The sequence below is a fragment of the Prenolepis imparis genome, unplaced genomic scaffold (genome assembly GCF_030444845.1).
Source record: "Prenolepis imparis isolate NDT839.2.m4 unplaced genomic scaffold, iyPreImpa1.0 SCAF_9, whole genome shotgun sequence".
Classification (NCBI taxonomy): domain Eukaryota; kingdom Metazoa; phylum Arthropoda; class Insecta; order Hymenoptera; family Formicidae; genus Prenolepis; species Prenolepis imparis.
In genome coordinates this window covers 13,896,101-13,917,905 of record NW_028141167.1, presented here as the reverse complement: position 1 = coordinate 13,917,905, position 21,805 = coordinate 13,896,101, and the positions used below count along the sequence as shown (strand labels likewise).

The following is a 21,805-nucleotide window of genomic DNA, read 5'->3' as shown; positions in this document are numbered from 1 at the left end:
AGAAATAAACGAGAGGAAGATGTTCTACAAAAATCACAATACTTTCGATTGATATTACAAAACTCACTCTTCCTCTTCTCTCGATGATGATGATATCTTCAATCAGATGTTTAGCAATGCGCGGTATTCGTTTTTTTCCATTTTTTAACTTCTACGATGTGGATATATAAAATTTCTAGCTTCTTGCAAACTTACTTTCCATGAACGGCGTTAAAATAGAGCTTACAGACCAAGGCTGCGTTCGGAAACGTCACCCGAGTGCATTCCCTCTCTTTCTATATCACTGAGAGAGTAGTGATATAGAAAGAGAGGGAATGCACTCGGGTGACGTTTCCGAATGCAGCCCAAAGAGTAAAGGCTCATTCAGACAGGACGCGTCAAGCGTCAAGCAGCGAGCAGCAACCATTCAACAACCAATAAGCGAGGTAATATTAGCAATGGCGTAAAAAATATTGCCTCGCTTATTGGTTGCTGCTCGCTGCTTGACGCTTGACGCGTCCTGTCTGAATGAGCCTTAAGGCTCATTCAGACAGGACGCGTCAAGCGTCAAGCAGCGAGCAGCAACCATTCAACAACCAATAAGCGAGGTAATATTAGCAATGGCGTAAAAAATATTGCCTCGCTTATTGGTTGCTGCTCGCTGCTTGACGCTTGACGCGTCCTGTCTGAATGAGCCTTTAAGCGTATACGTAAGAAATTTGATTGGTTTATTTTCTTATGCATACGTTTATGGACCAATCAAATTTCTTATGCATACGCTTATGCGCCTATGCAAGTTTGTGTGCTCCCCGCTTAAAGAGAAACAGGAGGGAGCATATGGCTCGAGCTAAGCGGACGGAAGTGAGTATATATCCCAGCATAAAAGTGGACACTCAAAATGGCTGCTTATGGGCGCCAATATTGAATGGCTTTTCGGAGATACTGGAAGAACCTCAAAATTACGGTAATTAGAAAACAATTTGTTATGTAAAGTATGACTTCCGAAATAATTTGCTTTGGAAATTATACTTTATTCGTAATTTTTATCAGCGAGTTATCTCGTGCATGAGAATCAAGAAAATAAAAGACAACCATAGCCAGAATATAAATAGGTTTTAATAGCGTTTAATAGATTGAAAAGCGTTTATAGATAGAAAAATTGTTTATTACTATTTATTTAGAAAATTAGAACAGTAGGTATAAAATTCTTGTTATTATATTACTGATAACAATTACTAACCGGTGAAATGTTATCCCATAATTTCGCACTGTTGTTGTTATGCCACAGGCCTGACAATGCACCGTGATGCTCTATTTCACTATTTCTTTTACAATGATTGTACATAAAATAATATTTGACGCACACGTGTCTGCAGGCTTCGACAACTATAGCTGCAGACGACGCTATAAACGTCAAAAAAGTGGACACTCAAGATGGCGGCCATGACGTACTTCCGTCAGCGATTTGCCTAGCCCCCACCACCGATACATTCCCTCCTGTATTTCTTTACTCTTTGTTACAGGCAGACATATAAAAATACATAGACGAAGCATCGACTGCTAGAAAACATGAATGGACACGATTGGCTATCGAATAGGGAATTTTTTAAGTCCCTAAAATTTTCCTACACCGACCAATCGTAGCCATTCCTCCAAAGAATGGAACAGAAATATCGATACAGTAATTAATAAATAAGTAATAATTAATATTATTAATAAAAAAAAAAATATATATATATTACTATTAATAATTAATAAATAATTAATTAAGCATTTCGCAACGAAATATACACACATATGTGCAGTGTTTGCTGTTATCTAAATAAAATTATATAGATGATCATCTAGATGAAATTTTGGCGTTATCTTATCTTTATATAGATAATTAAAAAATGTATTATCTATATCTGCATCTTAGATTAAAAAAAGTGTTATCTTTACTAAATGATCTAAAATAATATTCAGATAATTTGATTTAGAGTTTCATAGCACATGAAAATATTTGAAGTAGTAGAACTTGAGCAGTAAACGATAAAAGCTTATAAATAAAAAACTATGAATATATTTTTATATCTCTTATAATTTCCATTTTTTTTATTTTACATTACATTTTTATTTATTTACATTTTTTAAACTGTTTACATAAGCGATTTTAAAAATAATATTATCTGGAAGTTATCTAGATGAATCGTCATATAATTTTATCTTTTATCTAGATATATTTGAAACAAAATCATCTTCATCTTATCTAAGATGAATTTACATATTTTTATCTCATCTTTATCTAGCTAATTTTAAAATCATCTAAGCACAACACTGCAGGGTTGCGTTCGGAAACGTCACCGAGTGCTCACTGAGAGAGAAATGATATAGAAAGAGAGGGAATGCACTCGGTGACGTTTCCGAACGCAACCTATATGTGACGTCACAGAGACGCGATAGCGTCTGCTAGCGCTCGAGCTTCTGCGCATGCGCGAAACTTGTCTCTCCAATTCACAAACTACTGCAGCAGCCAGAACAGAAGCTATTTTTGAACATATTCGATATATGGATACAATACAAATTGAATTCGTTAATTAGTGAGTGATTTTCTTTAATATGCATATATTTTTTAATAAAACAAACGAATATAATTATTTGTTAAGACTGCGTGTATCTCTTATCAGGAGGATAAATGCCGATAAAAGGGAATATCCTAGCCTATATACAAAGGCTTCTTAGAATCGTAAGCGTCCACCGATGCTGACATTTGACGAGAAATTAACGTGAAAGAAAGGGAAAGAGATCGACGGAGCAAGAGTATTCGCAACCCGGCGTCGCCGATCATAAAAACAAAAAAAAATGACTGTTATGGATTTTTTTGGTTGCGCCTTTTTGGCCTTCGGTCCACCACTAGCTATGTTTACATTTACCATCGCTGCTGAACCCATCAGGATAATCATACTGATCGCCAGCGCCTTTTTCTGGCTCATTTCGTTGCTCCTGTCATCCATACTCTGGTACGCTGTTGTTCCTCTACAGGAGAACCTTGCGTTTGGACTGGTGTTCTCCGTATTGTTCCAGGAGAGCTTCAGGTGATTTTTACTCTCTAGCGTCTGAATTTTAATTCAGTTATGTGTATCACTTATTTTATACATATCCTCGTATACATATATAGAATTTATCATTTGTCTTATATTTTTAAAGATACTTGCTTTACTGGGTGCTGCGTAAGGCCGAGAGAGGCTTGGAGAAAGTCACAACGACACATGTGGCGGACAGCAGACACATATTTGCTTATGTGTGCGGTTTAGGCTTCGGCTTCATGAGCGGTGCCTTCGCTTTAGTTAACGTCCTGGCTGACGCAGTCGGGCCTGGCACTATGGGACTCTGGCAAGGCACTGAATACTTCTTCATCATATCAGCTGCTACCACGTTGTGCTTCATTTTATTACATACATTCTGGGGCGTCATCTTTTTCTCCGCGCTGGACAAAAGAAATTGGGGACACATTATCTGGGTAGTCGGAACGCATCTGTTTGTCTCGTGTATGACCTTGCTCAATCGTTATCAGGCATACGCAGCCAGTCTTTTGTCAGCATACATAGTATTAGTGATAACGACTGCACTCGCGTTCAAAATTGCAGGTGGGTGGATGCAACCTTCAATTTTCTATTTCCGAAGAAATTGAGAGTTTTATAAAAGTTACTTAATTATGTGATTGGTTAAGAATTCCATCTTTGATAGCATTATAATAAAAAAAGCATTCTCTCCATTTATGCGCTGGTCTTGTAAGAAAAAAATTATTCTTTGCTTCATTATATAATATGTAAGAATGCATTAAAAAAATAAACATAAATGGATCTTTTCCAAATTATTAAGCTATAATATATGAAATATACGTATGAAGTATTGTAAATATTAAGTGAATGATAAATATTGTAGTGTGGCTAAAACATATTCTGTTGAATTCTATGATGAGAGAAAGAGAATATATTTATAATTACATAACATTTTTTAAGAACATTTCAAAATTTGACTGTTTATTTCTCTAAAAGGCTTCAATACTGAATATTTTAGTTTAAGATATTAATCAATCCCTTAATCCAGCAAACCACTATAGACAAAAATGGAATAGCATTTTAATCTGAAGCATGACATGAAATGTACATTTTTTCCTTGTGCATTTAATAAGAAAAAAAATTTTAAGTATATATATATAATTACATGCATCATGTGTATACATCTATAAATTATCATAAATCATTATTATAAATTATTAACTGAGATGTTTATTTGTGCATCAATTTGCATCTTAAAAATGAATTCCTTGACTAGATTAAACGAAAAAATTATAAAGTCGAAGGAATTGTCTATTATTCTATGTATATATAAAAAAAAAAACGAAAAAAGCCACCGATAATTACACTTAAAAAAATTAATGTGACCTATATATCTTGAGATTTAATTCATTTAATCTTGACTTAATGACACATTTTGTAATATTTTATTCAGTTTATTCACATTACATTTCATATGACAACAAAATAAAAACAATTTTTATACAATATCAGTTATGTATATTATTGTTACCTCTTGTAAAATGCAAGATAGTTTTATATAATACAATATGTAATAATTATAATTAAAATAATTACTTTGTATCATTGTCTAGTTACAGATAAATTTATTACGGGTACTTACAATCTGTCTAATAAGATCGTGACCAAGCAAACTTCTCTTTGAAAACACATTGAAAACTTTTGAAATAAAGAAGAGTTCTCCTATGATGAAGCAACAACAAATCATTGATGATTAATGAAGATGAAACTGCGTGGAAAAAAGTGTACACGTGAAACAATTATCTCGACAAATTCGATGTAACGATCTTTTTACCTTGAGAATATGCTGTAAAATTAGTGGAAAGTCTCAAAGAAATAATTTACAGCAGCTGATTGAACTTATTAATTGGATTTATTAGATTTTCTGCAAAAGCGTTATATTACAGTATTGTTGTATATATGTAATTTTTTTCATTTTTTTTTTTTTTTTATAATAAATAGTTTAAAAGTTATGTTGGTCACGCTCTTATTAGACAGATGTATATATACATATACAAGTACGAATGTGTTTCATAAACTTTATTAAATTTTTAAAATGTTAACAATTACATTAATTTTAACAGATATTATGATACACATTATATGTTATACATAATTTTTTATTATTATTGAAATAGAAGGTTTTGGAGAGACTTTTAAGCCAACTCTATAAAGGACTTTATGAGATGAGTTTTATCTTGTAATGCAAATATTTAAACAAATATTCAAGTCAATATAAAAGGAAGACCATTACGCATTTGTAAAAAACCATCAGTTTCTCGGCTACTAGAAAACTAGTCCAAAAAACAACATTAGAAGATTTTAATTTACTATCCATAACTATATATAAAATTATTTTTAATCCAAAATGGTGTTTTATTATTTTTTTAACATTTTTTATCACATTTTAATATTTACAATTTTAATATTTACATTTCTATATTTTAAGCATATTTTATTTAATTTTTGAAGTCTGTTTTTGATTTTCATATTGGCAGAGAATCTCTAGGTAATATTTTAGGATCTAGAAATCAAGTTGAAAAAAATTTCTGAGAACGAAATAATTCTACCAGAAAACTCTTATTATAAAGAAGTATTGAATGTATAAATACTTGATTATTGAAGAATTTTGATATGATTCTTTAATCTGAATGTCGACTGTGAGAGAATGTATCTTTTGAACTCTGTATGTTTGAGATATTGAAATTCAGCGCTGAATCACTCCAATCTTTTGAAAATAACTCCAATTGCGCTGAATCACTTCAATCTTTTGAATATAACTCCAATCGTTTTTGAGATTTCCTTAATCTTTTGAATCCCTTTGAATATTCAGAAAATATGTCTCTTCGAGAAAAAACAGATAACCGAACAAAACACACCGAATATAATGAACCCAGTCATAATTAAGAAAAGAAAGAATACATAAATTGAATTTGCAACGAATTATAAACATTACTTTAAATTATATAATGCGTATTAATAATTCATAACTATATATTTGAATAAACATTTTGTACATTTTAAACATTTCTTTTATGCAGTTCATGCGTGAAACGAAACGCACCCTGTGATTCGTCGATTAGCTTACGGCGAGAGGGAGAGAGCGCGTGTCGATATGCGCGCGCGTTCGACTTTAACCTTCAAGTGGCGCTGCGTCACGTGGTCGCGCGGCGGTCGGAATTCGGCGGCGCGGAGTGGGGGTGAGTGGTGGGGGGTGCGCCGTGCGCCGCGCGCGCATCCCCCCACCACTCACCCCCACTCCGCGCCGCCGAATTCCGACCGCCGCGCGACCACGTGACGCAGCGCCACTTGAAGGTTAAAGTCGAACGCGCGCGCATATCGATGGCTAATGTTCCATCTACGTATTTTATTACGTCTGTGGGCCGTGTTTTTATTCCTCCTTCCTACTGTTATGGCACGTGAATTTTTCAATCATTTCTATCATTTGAATCATTTGATTGATCAGAGCGAGAGATAAGGATTTCTCCATCCTGATATATCGATCAAATATTTGTAGCGTCAGTTTAAGCGTTAATTTAATTTAATCTCATTGTCAGTTGTATATCAAATGCGTTAGTTGCACTTTGTATATACCGGTGAGCGAAGTGAAGTTAACCAGTTATTGTTTGATTTAATTTTAATATAAGGGTGCGATTTCACTATCAATTTGTCGCTAGCGTCTAATTGATCACGTGATCTGATTTGTGACGCTAGCGTCAAGAAGAAAAAGCTTGATTTGTTCAGCTTTCAGAGAACGAAGAACGAGACGCTTGTCATAGTTGTAACTTGGACGCTAGGCTGTTTTCACGCCAGCGTCAACAGACGCTAACGTCAATTTGTTTTTATTGATGCTTGACGCTGAAATCCAGCGTCACAGCGTCAAGTGAAAATGCACCCTAAGGCCGGTATTCATAGTCCGTTCTTATTTCAAGACCGTAAATGGCCTAGTTTACACCGATTGTTTGATACGTGTATCAAATAGTAAATAACTATTAAATTCGTTTATTCATTGGCTGATCAGCTGAAATTCACTACTTGATACGCGTATCAAGTGCTCGATGTAAATTAGGCCATTAATATTTAATATTAATATTTTCGACCAATGAACCGGCAAGCTGCTTCGCTCCGATTGGTCAAGAGGATTTTCACTGATTATTCCCTAGAATTATTCCCCAGATTATTCCCTAGCGCCAAAGTCGAAGAGAATCCCAACTACATATCTCATATCGTCTATGGTTCGCGACTGAAGCCGTGAGGGAATCATAGGAGGAGCTGTTGGAGTCACGTGATTGCGATATAGTGTGCCGAAGACATGGCGGACAAGGAAGAGACCGAGAAGACCATCGCCGAGGACTTGGTTGTCACCAAGTATAAAATGGCCGGCGAGATCGTAAACCGTAAGGGAACGCTTCCTCGTATCCGTGCAAAATCCCCGTAATCGGGGACTCGGCTCGGGCGCGCATTTTTTTCTCACTATCCGCCATATGGAATTCGGCGCGCCAATGCCGGGCTATTTCGCAGCCATGTGCTATAGTCTTTAATGAGTCCAATCGCTCCCTGGCATTTCCGCAATATGATCCGAGAGCGTTTCCTCGATGAAAAAAAAGAAAAAAGAAAAATGCACGCTCGCTGAACAAATTCCATCTATTTGCTTATATGTCTATTATACATACAGTATCTCTACACATGCTGTGTCTACATACTCCTTTTTTAATTATCTCACACCAAGTATGTAGATAAATATAATATATGCTGTGTATAAGTATATAATGTAACGTGAATTATAGATTATTTACATTTAATTTATCTCACGCTGAATAATCTGTATATAAATACATTTATCTTCTTCGCTTGCGAGCTTATACAATTTTTCAAGATAATAATGTACGGTATGTCTTCATTACTTTAGGAGTTTATATAAAATTGTGACATTTTATGTATATATTACTTAAATTATTGCTAAACTTCTCTATTCTACGGCTGTGCTTTGAAATTCCCTGTCGAACTGGAAATCTATAATTCACGTTATATATATTATAGATTTCCAGTTCCTGATAATTCGAATTTTGAAACACAGTCTCTGTATCAATTTTGTAATATATTCACTGAATGATAAATAATTATTTGATTATATCATATCTAATTAAAATATTTGCGAAAAATATAGCTTCTGCAAAAAAACTTTCGTTCATATCAGCTATTTTAACATTTTTTTCATAATTAAATTAATATATTGTATATATATATATATATATATTTTGCAGGGATATTAAAGCAAGTTTTAGACAAATGTGTCACTGGAGCATCCGTGAGAGAAATATGTGAGTTTGGTGACAAACTACTTTTAGAAGAAACTAGCAAAGTTTTTAAAAAGGAGAAAGAACTTAAAAAGGGAATCGCTTTTCCAACATGCATATCAGTCAATAATTGCATTTGTCACTTCTCGCCCATTGCTAGTGAACCTGATCTTATTCTTAAAGATGAAGATATGGTTAAAGTGTAAGTTTATTTCTAAAAAAAAACTTGCTTTATAAATTTTTATAAAATTTAATTTAATTTAATTTAAATTATTTAAATTTAATTAATTTAAATAGTATTTTAAATTGTATTAATTTATTGTATTTTAAATTTAATTTAATTTAATTTAAAATACAAACAATACATTACTGAAAATATTTAACATGTCAAATATATTTAAATAATTCTGACATTTTTTTTAACAAGTACAATTGATAAAATTATATGATTGTAGTGATCTAGGAGCACACATCGATGGTTTCATAGCTGTAGTGGCACACACCATTGTTATAAGTTCTTCACTGGAGAAGAAAGTGACAGGCAGAAAAGCAGATGTAGTTTTAGCTGCACATTTTGCTTCTCAAGCTGCATTAAGGCTGTTGAAGCCAGGTACAGAGGTAGGATTGAGAATACTCTTTCATCTATTTTAAAATTAAAATCTATAAATTATAAACAAATTTTGATACGCTATTATATATTTCAGACATACACAATAACAGGCACAGTGGAAAAAATATGTGACGCTTATAAATGTAAGCCGATTGAGGGCATGTTAAGTCATCAGTTAAAACAATTTAAGATTGATGGAGAGAAAACGATAATTCAGAATCCGAATGATGCACAAAAGAAAGAACATGAAAAGTACACACTTGAAACTCATGAGGTGAAAATATGCACTTGAAATTCAATTCAAATCGATACATAAGTAAATTGGAAATTAATTATTTATAAAATAATAAAATAGAATATGATAAGGTCAATACAAGCTTGATGTATTGGAGTAAATATTGGTGTACATGCTAAAGAGTACAGTATATATATTATATTTATAATATTTTATAATATTTATGATATTTATAATATAAAATATTTTATAATATTTATAATATAAAATATTTTATAATATTTATCCCTCGGGACTGCAAAAGATTTTAAGTATTATAAAAAATATAATATGAATATTTTGTTCCACCAGTGTCCAATGGCTCACGTATTGGCTTTATTATCATTATTTATATTTGTTCTCGGAAAACGAGCTAAAGATCATTTATATATATATTTAATTTCAGGTGTATGCAATGGACGTACTGGTTAGCACAGGTGAAGGAATAGGAAGGGAACAGGACACTCGAGTCACAATATATAAAAAAACAGAGGAGACATATCAACTTAAATTGAAGGCGTCTCGCATGTTCTACTCAGAAGTCTCCCACAAGCATGGACTCATGCCATTCAATTTACGCACCTTCGAAGACGAGAAGAAAGCGAAAATGGCTGTTGTAGAATGTGTAAATCATAGGTTGATCGAGCCATTCCAAGTAAGGACATTTATATGTACTAATCTATCAATCTCCATCGAGAGTTTATACGATAAAATCGCGAAACAAATATATTATGTCTGCATTTAATAGAAAGATTACAGTTATTTTTACTTTTTGAACATATTTTTCTTTTTCTTTTAACTATCATGCTAATAGTATTTTTTGAAGAGAGAAAAAATATATTTAAGAATATACTATATATAAAATTAAAACACATTCATTATAAAATTTTATATTGTAAAAGTTTATTCTGTGACATATATAAAAAAGAAATCTTATGGACCGAAATTTACTCAGTAAGGTTCTAATATCACTTTTCCTTAATGCAGGTGTTATACGAAAAACCAAACGAATATGCTGCACAATTCAAATTTACAGTACTCTTGATGCCTAATGGACCCCATAAAATTACAGGAATTCCTTTTGATCTCGATATTTATCAGTCTGACTGTGTCGTGGACGATCCTGAGTTGAAGGTAAAACATTATAATGAGGAAAATTACATAACACAACTTTCTAATTATTATATGGTTATATTAATCATAATTAAAAATTTCAGAATCTTTTGTACTCTTCGGCAAATCCGAAGTCGGCGAAAAAGAAGAAAAAGAAGGCGGAAAAAGCTGTGGACGTTGCCATGGAAGTCGATGCTAAGGCCTAACACTGTCATTCTAATACATACCATGACTTATTGACATCATGCACTACTTCAATATTTTTTATTTAGTGATTTAAGTAAAAAAAAAAAAAAAAAAAAAAACTAAGGCTGGACACTTTTAAACACAAATCACTCAATTAATATAATCATATATCTTCATTTAGATATTGCATTGATAAATTGCAAGTCGCAACAATGCTTTGCATTGTTATGTTCTTGCTATCAGCAACCGTCTGATATCTATATCCATCGACTTATTTACCTATTTGTCCTCTTTCCTTCCTACTTATGTATCTCATTTATCCAAATGGAAGTGTCAATCCAATCAAGTTTTGCCATTTGATACGTATCCACCTATATACCTTCTTTCCTTTTTACCTTCTCGCCACTCTGCCGAAAATCAAATTTTATATCATATATTATGTCAAAACTTCTCAACGTTTAAGTTGTATCGGAATATCTTTTAATGTGGACCATGGTATTATTACTATTTATAGATTGTTAATTACTCGTATGACGATTACTTGCAAATTGTAATGCATTACAAACTTTGAACTAACGTTTTATATATAACGATTTTGTGTGACAGTTTTCTGTGGAACATTTGGATTGGCTAAAAGAAGTGAATCGTATAAATTCAAAATATATTAAGAGCCATTTTCGCTTTCGTAAATAATTAAAATTATAAAATTGTATAGAATGTATTATTTTATTTTATACACAGGATGTCAATTAATTCTTGCTGATTAAGTAATCAGTAATGAAATCTTTGATGAAAAATAAGCTGAAAGGTCCCGAACCTTTTTATATTATTTAACAGAGAAGATATTTAAATGAAATTTAATTAACATCTTGTAATAAAATGTACACACATACATATGTATATACACATATGTTTTATAATTTTAAATAATATCAATTTAATTTCATGGATAAGCGAGCATATATCATAACATCTGAATATTTGCACAAAAAATACGATTCACTTTAGTACTAGTTTTTTCTAGATTAGCCAATTTTGTATTCTGTGTCCAGCTATGAGAACTATACTATAATAACGTTTAACTACAAATTGTACAATTGAAAGAGTGTCCATTCTGGGACATTGCATAAACAATGAAATGCGAATGATTCACCAAGTGTTTCGTTGTGAAAATACCCCCTACCAATTAAAAAAAAAAAAAACAATTATATAAATTATTTCTATTCTGCGCATATTTATAGATTGTGTGTGCAGTACAGATTGTTAGAAGTTGGTTAAATCGGTTAGATTGGTAGAAGCTGGAAATATATATTGAAGGAGACTCTTTATTTGAGCGAGATAAAAAAAATAGATCATTACAAGAAAATATGGAGAGTAAATATTGACTTGCCAACTCACCAAGCCGTAAATAATGCAAATTAATATTGTATAATAATAGTTTTATATAAGAAGGGATAGATAATGTATCTGTTATAGATATTTTTTCTACTCAAGTTGTGCATATGTCGAATGTTATAGAGTGTGCTTGTATAACAAAATATCACTGTGCACTATCCATCATTTGCCTAAATATCTTTCTGTAATTACAATCGCATTTACAAAACAAAATTTTGGCATATTTGTACTTGGAGGCGCTTTATAATAATTTTTTTATATTTTTAAATTACATAAAAAATTAATCCATTTTTATTTCAAATGAAGTAAATAAAATATTATGCAAATGAAGGCTGTGCACAGAATTTATATTGCAATATAAAATTTAATGTAATGATATAAAATAAAAAAAAATTGTTATAAAACTGCTTGATAATAAGTTAACGAGTATAAATTTTGACACATGCATATATTTCATTATTATTATTTCATTTCTCTCTCTCTGTGAATGTAGTCACATATGTAATACGCACAGTACTATATATTTGTAAAAAGCTAAAAGGAAAAGAACACATCATCTCAATTTAAAGACTTATAGTTACACAAGATGAATTTTATGTTTATCATTATTTGTTAATTTTGCTATGATATATATGATCTCTTATTAAGGCTCCTGGCTCCTTTCTGATCATGTCGAAATCGTGACGTCAGAGGCGAGAAAACACGCTAAAATTTCTTAGATGCCATTTCGAAATAAAAAAATATTTCGATGAAACAGCACTTCAGATGGCTTTAGCACACTCTTAAAAAACCCCGAAAACTATCCTTTCCTCTTTATAATTAATCAACAGCTGTAAAATGTAATATTATGAAGCCCAGTCCGTCTGGTCTTTGCACATGCGCAGTCATTCCGCGTGTCAAAGTCTGATATCTCGATCATTTTACAGATGTTGATTGATTATAAAGGGAAAATGATAGTTTTCGGGGGTTTTTAAGAGTGTGCTAAAGCCATCTGAAGTGCTGTTTAATCGAAATATCTTTTCATTAAAAAATGGTATCTAAGAATTTTCAGCGTGTGCTTTCTCGCCTCTGACGTCACAATCCAATATGGCCGCGATGAGCACCCAGGAGCCTTAAAATGAGAATGTAATTATAGAAATATAGAATAATATTTACAATCATGTCTTTATTATTCAAGTACTAAATATATTTCTACATTTATTTATAGATTTACTACTATTACTCTCTCTTTTTTTCATCACATTTATTATTTAAGATCTATGACAAATCACTCCTATTAACAAATAATGTTGCTGTACAATAAATTATACACAAAATTGAAACTTATATCAACACTTTTGATATAATATCTTATGTGACAAAATGATATTTCTTATGTAATCTTCAATCAAAATATGAGGATGTAATCATAACAATATAAAATAATATTTACAATCATGTCTTTATTGTTCAAATATATATTTCTATAATTTATAGACTGTTATATTATCATATTATATTATCATATATACTTTATTACAATATTATTCAAGAACTACAAAAAATCGTTAATAGCTATTAACAAATGTTGATGTGTAATAAATTACACACAATTAAAGTTTTTTTTTTATTAACGATTTTAATCTTATGTAACAAGATGATATTTCTTATCTAAACATTATATGGAATAATGTAGTAATCGCGTATAAAGGCTATTACACGTGAAAAAGTCGTAATCGTAAACAAACGAACTAATCACAATCAAGCATTTTCTTACAATGTAGCAAGAACATTTGACTGTGATTGGTCGGTTTATACGATTACGACTAAAACTTTCTTTACATGCAATGGCATTAAGCAATGACTTTATTGTTGTATTTTTCTATATCTTTATATTTTTTTAGTCCACTAATATATATATAAAATACATACACATGGCGTCCTGAAATTCGCAATTAAAATTACCGTAACAAGAAATTTCTCGAAGAAATAAATTAAAAAAGCATTAGCTATTTTTCATTCCAAATAGTATGTTTTTGAGGCAAAAAGGTTTTAAACTGGCCAATTACAGATTACGATTAAATGGACAGTTACCATTTTTACCTCAAAAACTGTTTAAAATGAAAAGTGGCAAATACACTTTTAATTTTTTTTCGAGAATTTTCTTGTTATGGTATTTTGGTTCGCGAATTTCGGGACATCCTGTATATATCTATATATATTTTACATAAAGCGAATTAAAAAGTATAAAGTAAAGATATAAAGAGCGGATATATTATATTATTTGAATTTTATATATATATAAAAATTCAAATAATATAAATATTTGTAAAGAGAAGTGCGAATTTTATATGAAAGTAAAATTTTCGGCTAATAGTTATTGTCGACTTATGCTATCACTGTGTGAAAATCTCAATTTCAGAGTAACTGTATTGGGAGTTGTAACATCGGCGATGTTTATTTCAGTATCGTTTTTTAAACCCAACTCAATCAGAGTCTTCGACAGATTCTCGCGTGTCTTTTGCTCGATACTCGACACTGTTTGTATGTACAGAGTTTTACTTTTACCGTTTATAATCGCTGTAAGACCGGGACTTTTCATTTGCAAATCCGGCCGTTCACAAAGAAGGTCTATCAAGTCTTGCAGTTTGTATTTTGAATCCTTGATCTCGATCTCTCGCGGTACTTGACTACACGCCAGGCAATTTTGCTTCTTTTCTGCTTCGTAAGTGTACGTATAAACTCCATCCAAATTGTTGAGCACCTTAAAAAATGTTTATAATTTTTTTTTACTGCTTATCGAAATTATTATCGATATTTGCATTGTAGAGACATAAAAATGTGTAAAAAAATAATATTGTTATCAAATTAGTATTCGTCTACAACAAATTATGTTGACGTTGACTTGATTCGTAATTAAAATAATAATAAAATAAAAATAATTACCATGTAATTATTTAAAGATGCGCTACAACTGGTTGCAAGCTTAAATGCTTCTGTCGCGCAGATCGCAGCGATGACTGCATTCGTTGAAGCCACAGCCGGTATAATATTCTTGATGATACCTTGCACAAGTCTGTACGTTAAGCCCTGAATGCCGAATTGCGTCGCTCTTTCGTTCGACTTTTCGTAAATCCAGTTTATATGCTGGGGATCGTCTCCATCAATCGCGCATTCAAATGGATTCTCCTTTGGCCATTGAATTACCTTCACGTATTCTACACAGTGCTCTGGTAAACGTGGAGTGTTGGCTATCGTACATAGAGGATACGTCACCTATAAAAGCACAAACAAAAATAATTTCTAATATATAAAATATATAAATAATATTATATTATATATAAATATATAATTATTATATATATATTTAATTATTTATAATATATATATATATTTATTTATTTAATTATTTAATATATATTTATTATATATAAAATACCAATAAATGCTGTCTGTTGATAATATTAATCCATTAAAATATGGGAAATTATATTCACCTGCGGAGGATAGAGATCCAAGGTACACTCGATACATGGATTCATACCCGGTAATATAACTCGGGCGTTTCCTTTAAAACCTTCAGTTCCACCGTCTATCAATGGTATAATACTACTCTGATCCAATGCACCATCTTCATAGACAAGTAAAGACATTAGCATACCATTGAGCCATCTTCTTGCGAGAATTGAATCTAATCCACAGATTATCATGTGAAACTGTTGGTAAAACGCTGGATCTTTAACCTGTATCTCGCAATTGTGTGCAATTACATTACAACCAGGCACTCTAGCGTTGATGAATTTTGCGGCTATCTCCGCTTTGTAAGATCCAATATCTTTGTGACGAAATAAGAATTGTCTGCAATATATAAATCATTTTATCAACTTTATAAAATAAAATAAAATATTTTAAATATATATATATATCTATATATATATATTATATTAAATATTTTATATTTTTATATTAAGTAAAATATTCATTATTTTATTTAATCAATTTTTAACTAAATTTTTAAATAAAATATTTATAATAAAATAATTATAAAATTTTTAATAAAATATTTTATAAAATAATATAAAATGTATAAAATAAAATAATTTATATAAATATATAAAGATATTTATAAAATACAATAAAATAAAATATTTTTTAAATAAATAATTTTCTGTATACGTTAAGCCAGCAATTTTTCTCTTGTAGAATAAGAAAAGGAAAAAATTCGGAAAAGCTCATGTACGATAGAAACATTGTATTTTTACGAGAGGAATTTCTCTTGGAACATAACCTCGCTCACCGGTTGAGGTTAGACAACTCGATCGTGTCCATATCGATCACGTGGATATGCCTGAATCCCATGAGGGCCAAATTTTTCAGCAGCTCGCATCCTAAGCCACCGGCGCCGACGACCAGCACTTTGCATCGCTCCAGGAGCATCTGCAAGTTTTCCGAAGACGGCTCGAAATCCGGTCGGCAAAATGGTCCGCATCTCTCCAACACTTTACGCAAATTGCTCCATCGCCTGTGCGTGTTGTCGGAGCCCATTTTTACCGCGATTAATATATAACAAAATAGAAATGGTCCAACTGAATGGAGATTAATTAAATTTCAAGTCGATAGACCAAGCTTCGCTTCAACTTGGAGGCTGGAAAATGTCTTCTCTTTCTTCTTTACTGTTGGAGTTTCTTCCTCTTCAGTTTTAGTCCTGTTTCTTTAAAAAAAAAAAAATATATATATATATATGTTTTTTGTATTTATTACAACAATTATAAATAATTATACAATTATACAATAAATATATATCATTCATATAATACATACATAGATTGTGTCTCTTCATCTTCTATGGCTGATTCTTCTTCAAGGCAGTGTGTTGGAATTGGAAGGACAAAATCTGTCCGAATTTTCGTACGCAAGCGTGTTACATCATGTAAACCAATCAGAGAATCGTGTCAAAATGTTACACAGAGCTGTTTGTTGGGAAACCTAAAATATAAATTAGCAAATATTTTTTTACGATTTATATTAATATAGTACATTAATATATTATTAATACATTAATATATTTATTAATATATATTAATATATATATTAATAAATATATTAATATATTAATAAATATATTAATATATTAATATATATATTAATATATTATATTAACATGATTATAATAAAGTATATTTACATAAAATTTTACTGCAATTTCCTTTATAAATTTCTGCAATAAATTAATTTATTATATATAAATATACAAATATAAAATAAAAATTTGAAAATTACTATAACCTATAAAATATATTGTTTCCTTGATAGAAACTTTTAATTATTATATATATTTTTTGTGAAGGATTTTAATGACACCCTTTATCAATAGCGAAATATACACGTGACTGAATTACGCATGCGCGAAATTTGTCCCTCCCAATTTGCAACACTGCTCCAAGATAGAGAGATACACAAAAATCTATAGTATTATAAAATACAGAGACGGAATTTTTCTTTTTATTTTGACTGAAGAGAAAAATATACTTGACCTTTTTTTTACACAATAAAATATTGTCTTGAAAAATGAATTTAAAAAAAAGTTTCTATTTTGTCTTATTTTTTAGCTGGGCTTTATCACCAAAATTTTATAGTATAATAGCAATGCTCAGTTTATTTTACTATTTACCCTTTCGGATCATTATTTTTATACGAGAAACATATAAAAAAATGCATTTTAGTTTATATAGTCCTCTTTTTCTTATTCTAAGTTACTCGCGTGTGTAACAACTCTTTATTCTATTATGCATTCTAATATGAGTAGTGGAGACGAGGGGAAAAATCTCACGGGGAAATATAAAAGATCCTTAAAAGTCCCACGAAAAAAATATATAGAAGTTTCACTGTAATTTGCAACACACTTAGGAGCTCATTAAAGAAGACATTAGTAATTCCATCTTATTGAGGAAATTCTTTCCTTCCATCTTGTCCCATCTGACTTCTTTAAACGAGCCTCCCAGATTCTCCCATTTTCTCTCTCGCACAAGTTGACCAGGAAAGAAATCCTTTCGGGGGGAATGAGCAATGGCAACTTGCACACCTGTTTGTGGTTCGCATCGTACAGCTATCATTCTGTAAATATAATTATAATTAATTATACTAATACATGTGAAAATTTTATTATAAATTGAAGAATACATATAATAAAATACCTGTCACTGGTTGGCGAAGCCAGAATACAACTACTAGCATTTCCGAGAGGTTCTACTGAACCTAGACCAAGATGTGAACTGTTTGCCAAAAACTGCCAGCCCATGCATTTGGCAAGAGCTTGCACTGCATTTATCTGATGTTGATAAATCTGTATATATAAATAAAAATTTAGTACCATTTTAATGAAAAAATTTTTTTTTAATTTTATTACAAATAAAATATAAGAATACACACAAAACTTTAAATTTTATACTTTTACATTTTACAAATAAAAAAAAAATAATAATAAATAAAAATAATAAAATAAAAATAATAAAAAAATAATAAAAATAAATATTAATAAAATAAGTAAAGAAGACTGACCTGACAAAAAATGAGATCCCTCAGCTCCTGGGGTTCGTAACTCATATGCATGACTCGACCATCGCGACAAACGCACTTCAATGATTTTTCACCGACGTGAACAATCATCGTAGTCCGACATACGCTGTCGTATCCATGCGTCAAAATATTTATCTTCACGCTGGACTGTGTCGGTGAATTTAATGAGTTCCAGTGTGAAACGATAAGAGGATCCTTCACTTCCTTCGCTATCGTGTCTAATACGTATTCCGTGCGCAAACGCATGAAAAAATGTTGCGCCTGTTGAATAATCTGTTCTAATAACGTTTGACTCTTCGTCATTTCTAGAAGCTCGTATTTATCGGCAGCAATAGGACCGGCTAAGTATCTGCGTTTACTAGGCCCTAACGGACCCGAGGCAGGATGGGGAAACGGATGTTGACTATTCTTATAATGCACTTCACGCAACAGTTGATGCAAAGAATGTTCTAACACATGATCGTGATCCGTTTTGTGCGGCGGCGGAGCGACAGGTTTCTTATCGTTGCCTGTGCTGTGGCATAGACCAATTATCAATTGAATTCCGGGAAGTACCTGTACAATAGAGAACCGGTATAATAGAATAAAGAAGACATTTTAATTAAATATATATATAATAAAATAATAATAAAAATAATAAAATAATAAAAATAATAAAATAAAAATAAAATAATAAAAAATAATAAAAATAAAAATAATAAATAATAAAAATAAAAATTATATATATATGTCATAATATGTCACACATTTGAATCAAATTAAAGAATATTACATAGAAAAAGATGGAAATTTTCTAATTTTAATCGTAAGATACATACTGTGGCCATTATCTGATTTCCGACAACCATGTGAGGTATAGGCGCGCGTAAATGCACGGCCTCCCGTGCCAATTGACTAAATAGTTCTTTGCAAAATAGAACGTTTTGTGCGGCCTCCAACTTCTGCTGCCAATGCATATCGGCGTTTGAATTATTAGTACTACTATTAAGCAAACTTATATTTGCGTTGCATAAATCTTCTTGATCTGAAAAAAAGTATACACATTCATTTTTATGTAAAATGTATATTATATATACATTTATATATATAATTTATATATTACAATTTACAATATATAATTTATATATTATATTACATAATATATAATATATAATTATATATTATATTAATATTATATATGTACACAATATGTCACATTTGAATCAAAATAAAGAATATTACATGTATATATAATATATTATATTAATATATGTATAATTATATATTATATAATTTATCTAGTATTCTGTACAAAATTTTTTTCTTGTTTTTGTCATATTACCTTTCTGACATAATACCTCAATATAGGCGACACCTTGCAACTCGCTAGGTATAGTCACACGTAAGGCAGATATTTTGGGATTTGAAGAAGTGTGAGATTGTCCTGACATATTATTACCAGCGTTAGGGGATGCCGGCGGACTATTGCTATTTTTCTCTTCTTCTTCAGCTTTGGTGACTTCAAACATACCCATTTGTGTATACTTGGAGCCAGCTAGCATACAGCAAAAGTTAAAAAAAAATATTAAAATTTCACAAACCATATTTCCTAAAAGATATAAAAAATATATTTAAATAAATAATAAATAAAAATAGATACTGACCAGTTCGATAACTAAGATCACCGATGATAGAGTTTGACACTTTCTTTAAACGCCAATTTTGTCGTAATCTTAACAATTCGATATGAAAATCGGGAGTGGATTTTGGTCTAGATAATGGATCAGGTTGACAATTCCGTAGCCTGTCGGCACCCAGGGAGAGAACCAATGCTGCCCCTGACAATGCCTTTTTCCTAGCATATACTTGTATCATAGGCTTTACTTCGACTGGTTCTTGAGGTACCGGATCCAATACCATATAATTTTTCTCTTTTGCTATTGCAAGTACATCAGCCAATACGCAAACTTCCGTCAGGGCATTCCTACAAAAAGAAAAAAAAGTTAAAGGATCCCGCACAAAATACATAGGATTTTGGCTCTCAGTGGAATTGGCTGAATTTTTGATATGTTGTAGTTTAAGACATTCTGATCAAAAGATGTAATAGCCTCAAAGCTAAAATAATAGACAGCTACTGAATTACAACCAGTCAAACATCTCGCAGAGCGCAGAGTTTTTCGTGTTTGACTGGCTGTAAATCTTAGTAACCATCTATTATTTAACTTTGAACTTATTACATTTTTTGTTCAGCAGATCATAAGCTACAACATATGAGAAAACCAGCTGATCTTACTAAGATTCAATTTTATATGATTAGTACGGGATTTTTGAACTTATATAAAAATCCTAGATGAAATTGAATCCCAGTAAAATCAGCTGATTTTCTCACATGTTGTAACTTATGACTTGCTGAACAAAAAATGTAACAAGCTCAAAGCTAAATAATAGATGATTACTGATTTACAGCCAGTCAAACACGAAAAATTAGAACTTTTGACTTTAGCTTTAAGGCTATTACATCTTTTGATCAGAATGTCTTAAACTACAACATATCAAAAATTCAGCTAATTCCACTGAGAGCCAAAATCCCATGTATTTTGTGTAGGGTCCTTTAATTCTCAGGTTTGACCAAATCATCATGTATCTAATTATCTCAAATCGCGGATACCTATCACTTCCTATATAATATAGAAAAATCCAAGATACAAAAAAAATAACGACAAACCTTAATTTATTCCTAACACTATCCCAAGGCCATAAAGAGGACTGAAATGAAGTAGAATCTTTTGCATCCTCGTCGCCTTTTTCATCTTCTAATTGCTCCTTCTTTATCTCCTCACCATTTGTTTTATTGAAGTCAATCTTTTGAGCAATTTTTGCCAAGTTCTCCGACAATGTGAGGGGCCTGCAAGCGTAATTATAATAAAATATAATAAATATATATAATTCTGACATTTCAATCGAATTAAGGTTAATCACAAAAATGTATTTATAATGTACAATTAATTCCCATTCAAAATTACATCGATCAAATATAGTTTAATACATTTTCTATTATTATCAAAACTATTACATACGCTTGATAAATTTCTTGGCCATCGTAAGTAATTTCCTGTATTTGGTTTTCAATCGGCGCCTCCACAGAAATATTCACAGAATACGCCATTATTGTTTTCGTCTATTCCATGAGAAGGGATGACGTCCGATCATCATTCAATCTATAGTAAGTATATACTAGAGCGACTTCCTACTCTTCCTTATCCTATATCCTATAGAAAATAGGATACATCAATCGTCTGTGATTCGCGTTTCAGATAGTAAATAGCTAGTGAAGTGG

At 31.1% G+C, this 21,805-nt stretch overlaps 4 protein-coding genes across 5 annotated transcripts; 2 read left to right on the top strand and 2 right to left on the bottom strand.

The window, feature by feature from the left end:
* The first annotated feature begins 2,416 nt into the window (after positions 1-2,416).
* Positions 2,417-4,506, top strand: Aph-1 (gamma-secretase subunit Aph-1). Of its 2 annotated transcripts, none has more exons than XM_083046338.1 (3): positions 2,417-2,558; positions 2,646-3,053; positions 3,166-4,506. In XM_083046338.1, the coding sequence occupies exons 2-3, from the start codon at positions 2,821-2,823 to the stop codon at positions 3,647-3,649; spliced, it is 717 nt and encodes a 238-aa protein (XP_082902464.1). In that variant the 5' UTR covers positions 2,417-2,558; positions 2,646-2,820; the 3' UTR covers positions 3,650-4,506. The 2 variants fall into 2 exon arrangements, with proteins under 2 accessions (XP_082902464.1, XP_082902466.1); XM_083046340.1 differs by having other exon boundaries at positions 2,446-2,558; positions 2,625-3,053.
* Positions 4,507-7,302: 2,796 nt separating this feature from the next.
* LOC145940372 (proliferation-associated protein 2G4) lies at positions 7,303-10,658 on the top strand. The gene is made up of 7 exons (XM_083045449.1): positions 7,303-7,456; positions 8,324-8,558; positions 8,812-8,974; positions 9,061-9,240; positions 9,647-9,895; positions 10,228-10,374; positions 10,458-10,658. The coding sequence occupies exons 1-7, from the start codon at positions 7,372-7,374 to the stop codon at positions 10,557-10,559; spliced, it is 1,161 nt and encodes a 386-aa protein (XP_082901575.1). The 5' UTR covers positions 7,303-7,371; the 3' UTR covers positions 10,560-10,658.
* A 2,766-nt stretch (positions 10,659-13,424) lies between these two features.
* Positions 13,425-17,617, bottom strand: Uba3 (Ubiquitin-like activating enzyme 3). The gene is made up of 6 exons (XM_083045448.1): positions 17,099-17,617; positions 16,735-16,899; positions 16,211-16,624; positions 15,411-15,771; positions 14,860-15,189; positions 13,425-14,677 (listed from the first exon to the last, which is right to left on the bottom strand). Exons 3-6 carry the CDS (start codon positions 16,456-16,458, stop codon positions 14,291-14,293), a joined length of 1,326 nt encoding a protein of 441 aa, XP_082901574.1. The 5' UTR covers positions 16,459-16,624; positions 16,735-16,899; positions 17,099-17,617; the 3' UTR covers positions 13,425-14,290.
* Positions 17,618-17,768: 151 nt separating this feature from the next.
* Med17 (mediator complex subunit 17) lies at positions 17,769-21,686 on the bottom strand. The gene is made up of 8 exons (XM_083045446.1): positions 21,546-21,686; positions 21,194-21,373; positions 20,133-20,452; positions 19,811-20,023; positions 19,308-19,513; positions 18,472-19,044; positions 18,108-18,256; positions 17,769-18,027 (listed from the first exon to the last, which is right to left on the bottom strand). Exons 1-8 carry the CDS (start codon positions 21,632-21,634, stop codon positions 17,817-17,819), a joined length of 1,941 nt encoding a protein of 646 aa, XP_082901572.1. The 5' UTR covers positions 21,635-21,686; the 3' UTR covers positions 17,769-17,816.
* Positions 21,687-21,805: the final 119 nt, after the last annotated feature.

Excerpts from the sequence above, each read along its gene's own strand:
- Uba3 (XM_083045448.1), bottom strand. The coding sequence starts at position 16,458 with ATGGGCTCCGACAACACGCACAGGCGATGGAGCAATTTGCGTAAAGTG. Across the intron at positions 15,190-15,410 it reads TGGATCTCTATCCTCCGCAG|GTGACGTATCCTCTATGTAC; the intron begins GTGAATATAATT and ends GTGCTTTTATAG. Across the intron at positions 14,678-14,859 it reads CATCTTTAAATAATTACATG|GTGCTCAACAATTTGGATGG; the intron begins GTAATTATTTTT and ends ACATTTTTTAAG.
- Med17 (XM_083045446.1), bottom strand. The coding sequence starts at position 21,634 with ATGGCGTATTCTGTGAATATTTCTGTGGAGGCGCCGATTGAAAACCAA. Across the intron at positions 19,045-19,307 it reads GAAATCAGATAATGGCCACA|GTACTTCCCGGAATTCAATT; the intron begins GTATGTATCTTA and ends TCTATTGTACAG. Across the intron at positions 18,257-18,471 it reads GGGATCTCATTTTTTGTCAG|ATTTATCAACATCAGATAAA; the intron begins GTCAGTCTTCTT and ends TTATATATACAG.
- Aph-1 (XM_083046338.1), top strand. The coding sequence starts at position 2,821 with ATGACTGTTATGGATTTTTTTGGTTGCGCCTTTTTGGCCTTCGGTCCA. Across the intron at positions 3,054-3,165 it reads TTGTTCCAGGAGAGCTTCAG|ATACTTGCTTTACTGGGTGC; the intron begins GTGATTTTTACT and ends ATATTTTTAAAG.
- LOC145940372 (XM_083045449.1), top strand. The coding sequence starts at position 7,372 with ATGGCGGACAAGGAAGAGACCGAGAAGACCATCGCCGAGGACTTGGTT. Across the intron at positions 7,457-8,323 it reads GGCCGGCGAGATCGTAAACC|GGATATTAAAGCAAGTTTTA; the intron begins GTAAGGGAACGC and ends TATATTTTGCAG. Across the intron at positions 9,896-10,227 it reads GGTTGATCGAGCCATTCCAA|GTGTTATACGAAAAACCAAA; the intron begins GTAAGGACATTT and ends TCCTTAATGCAG.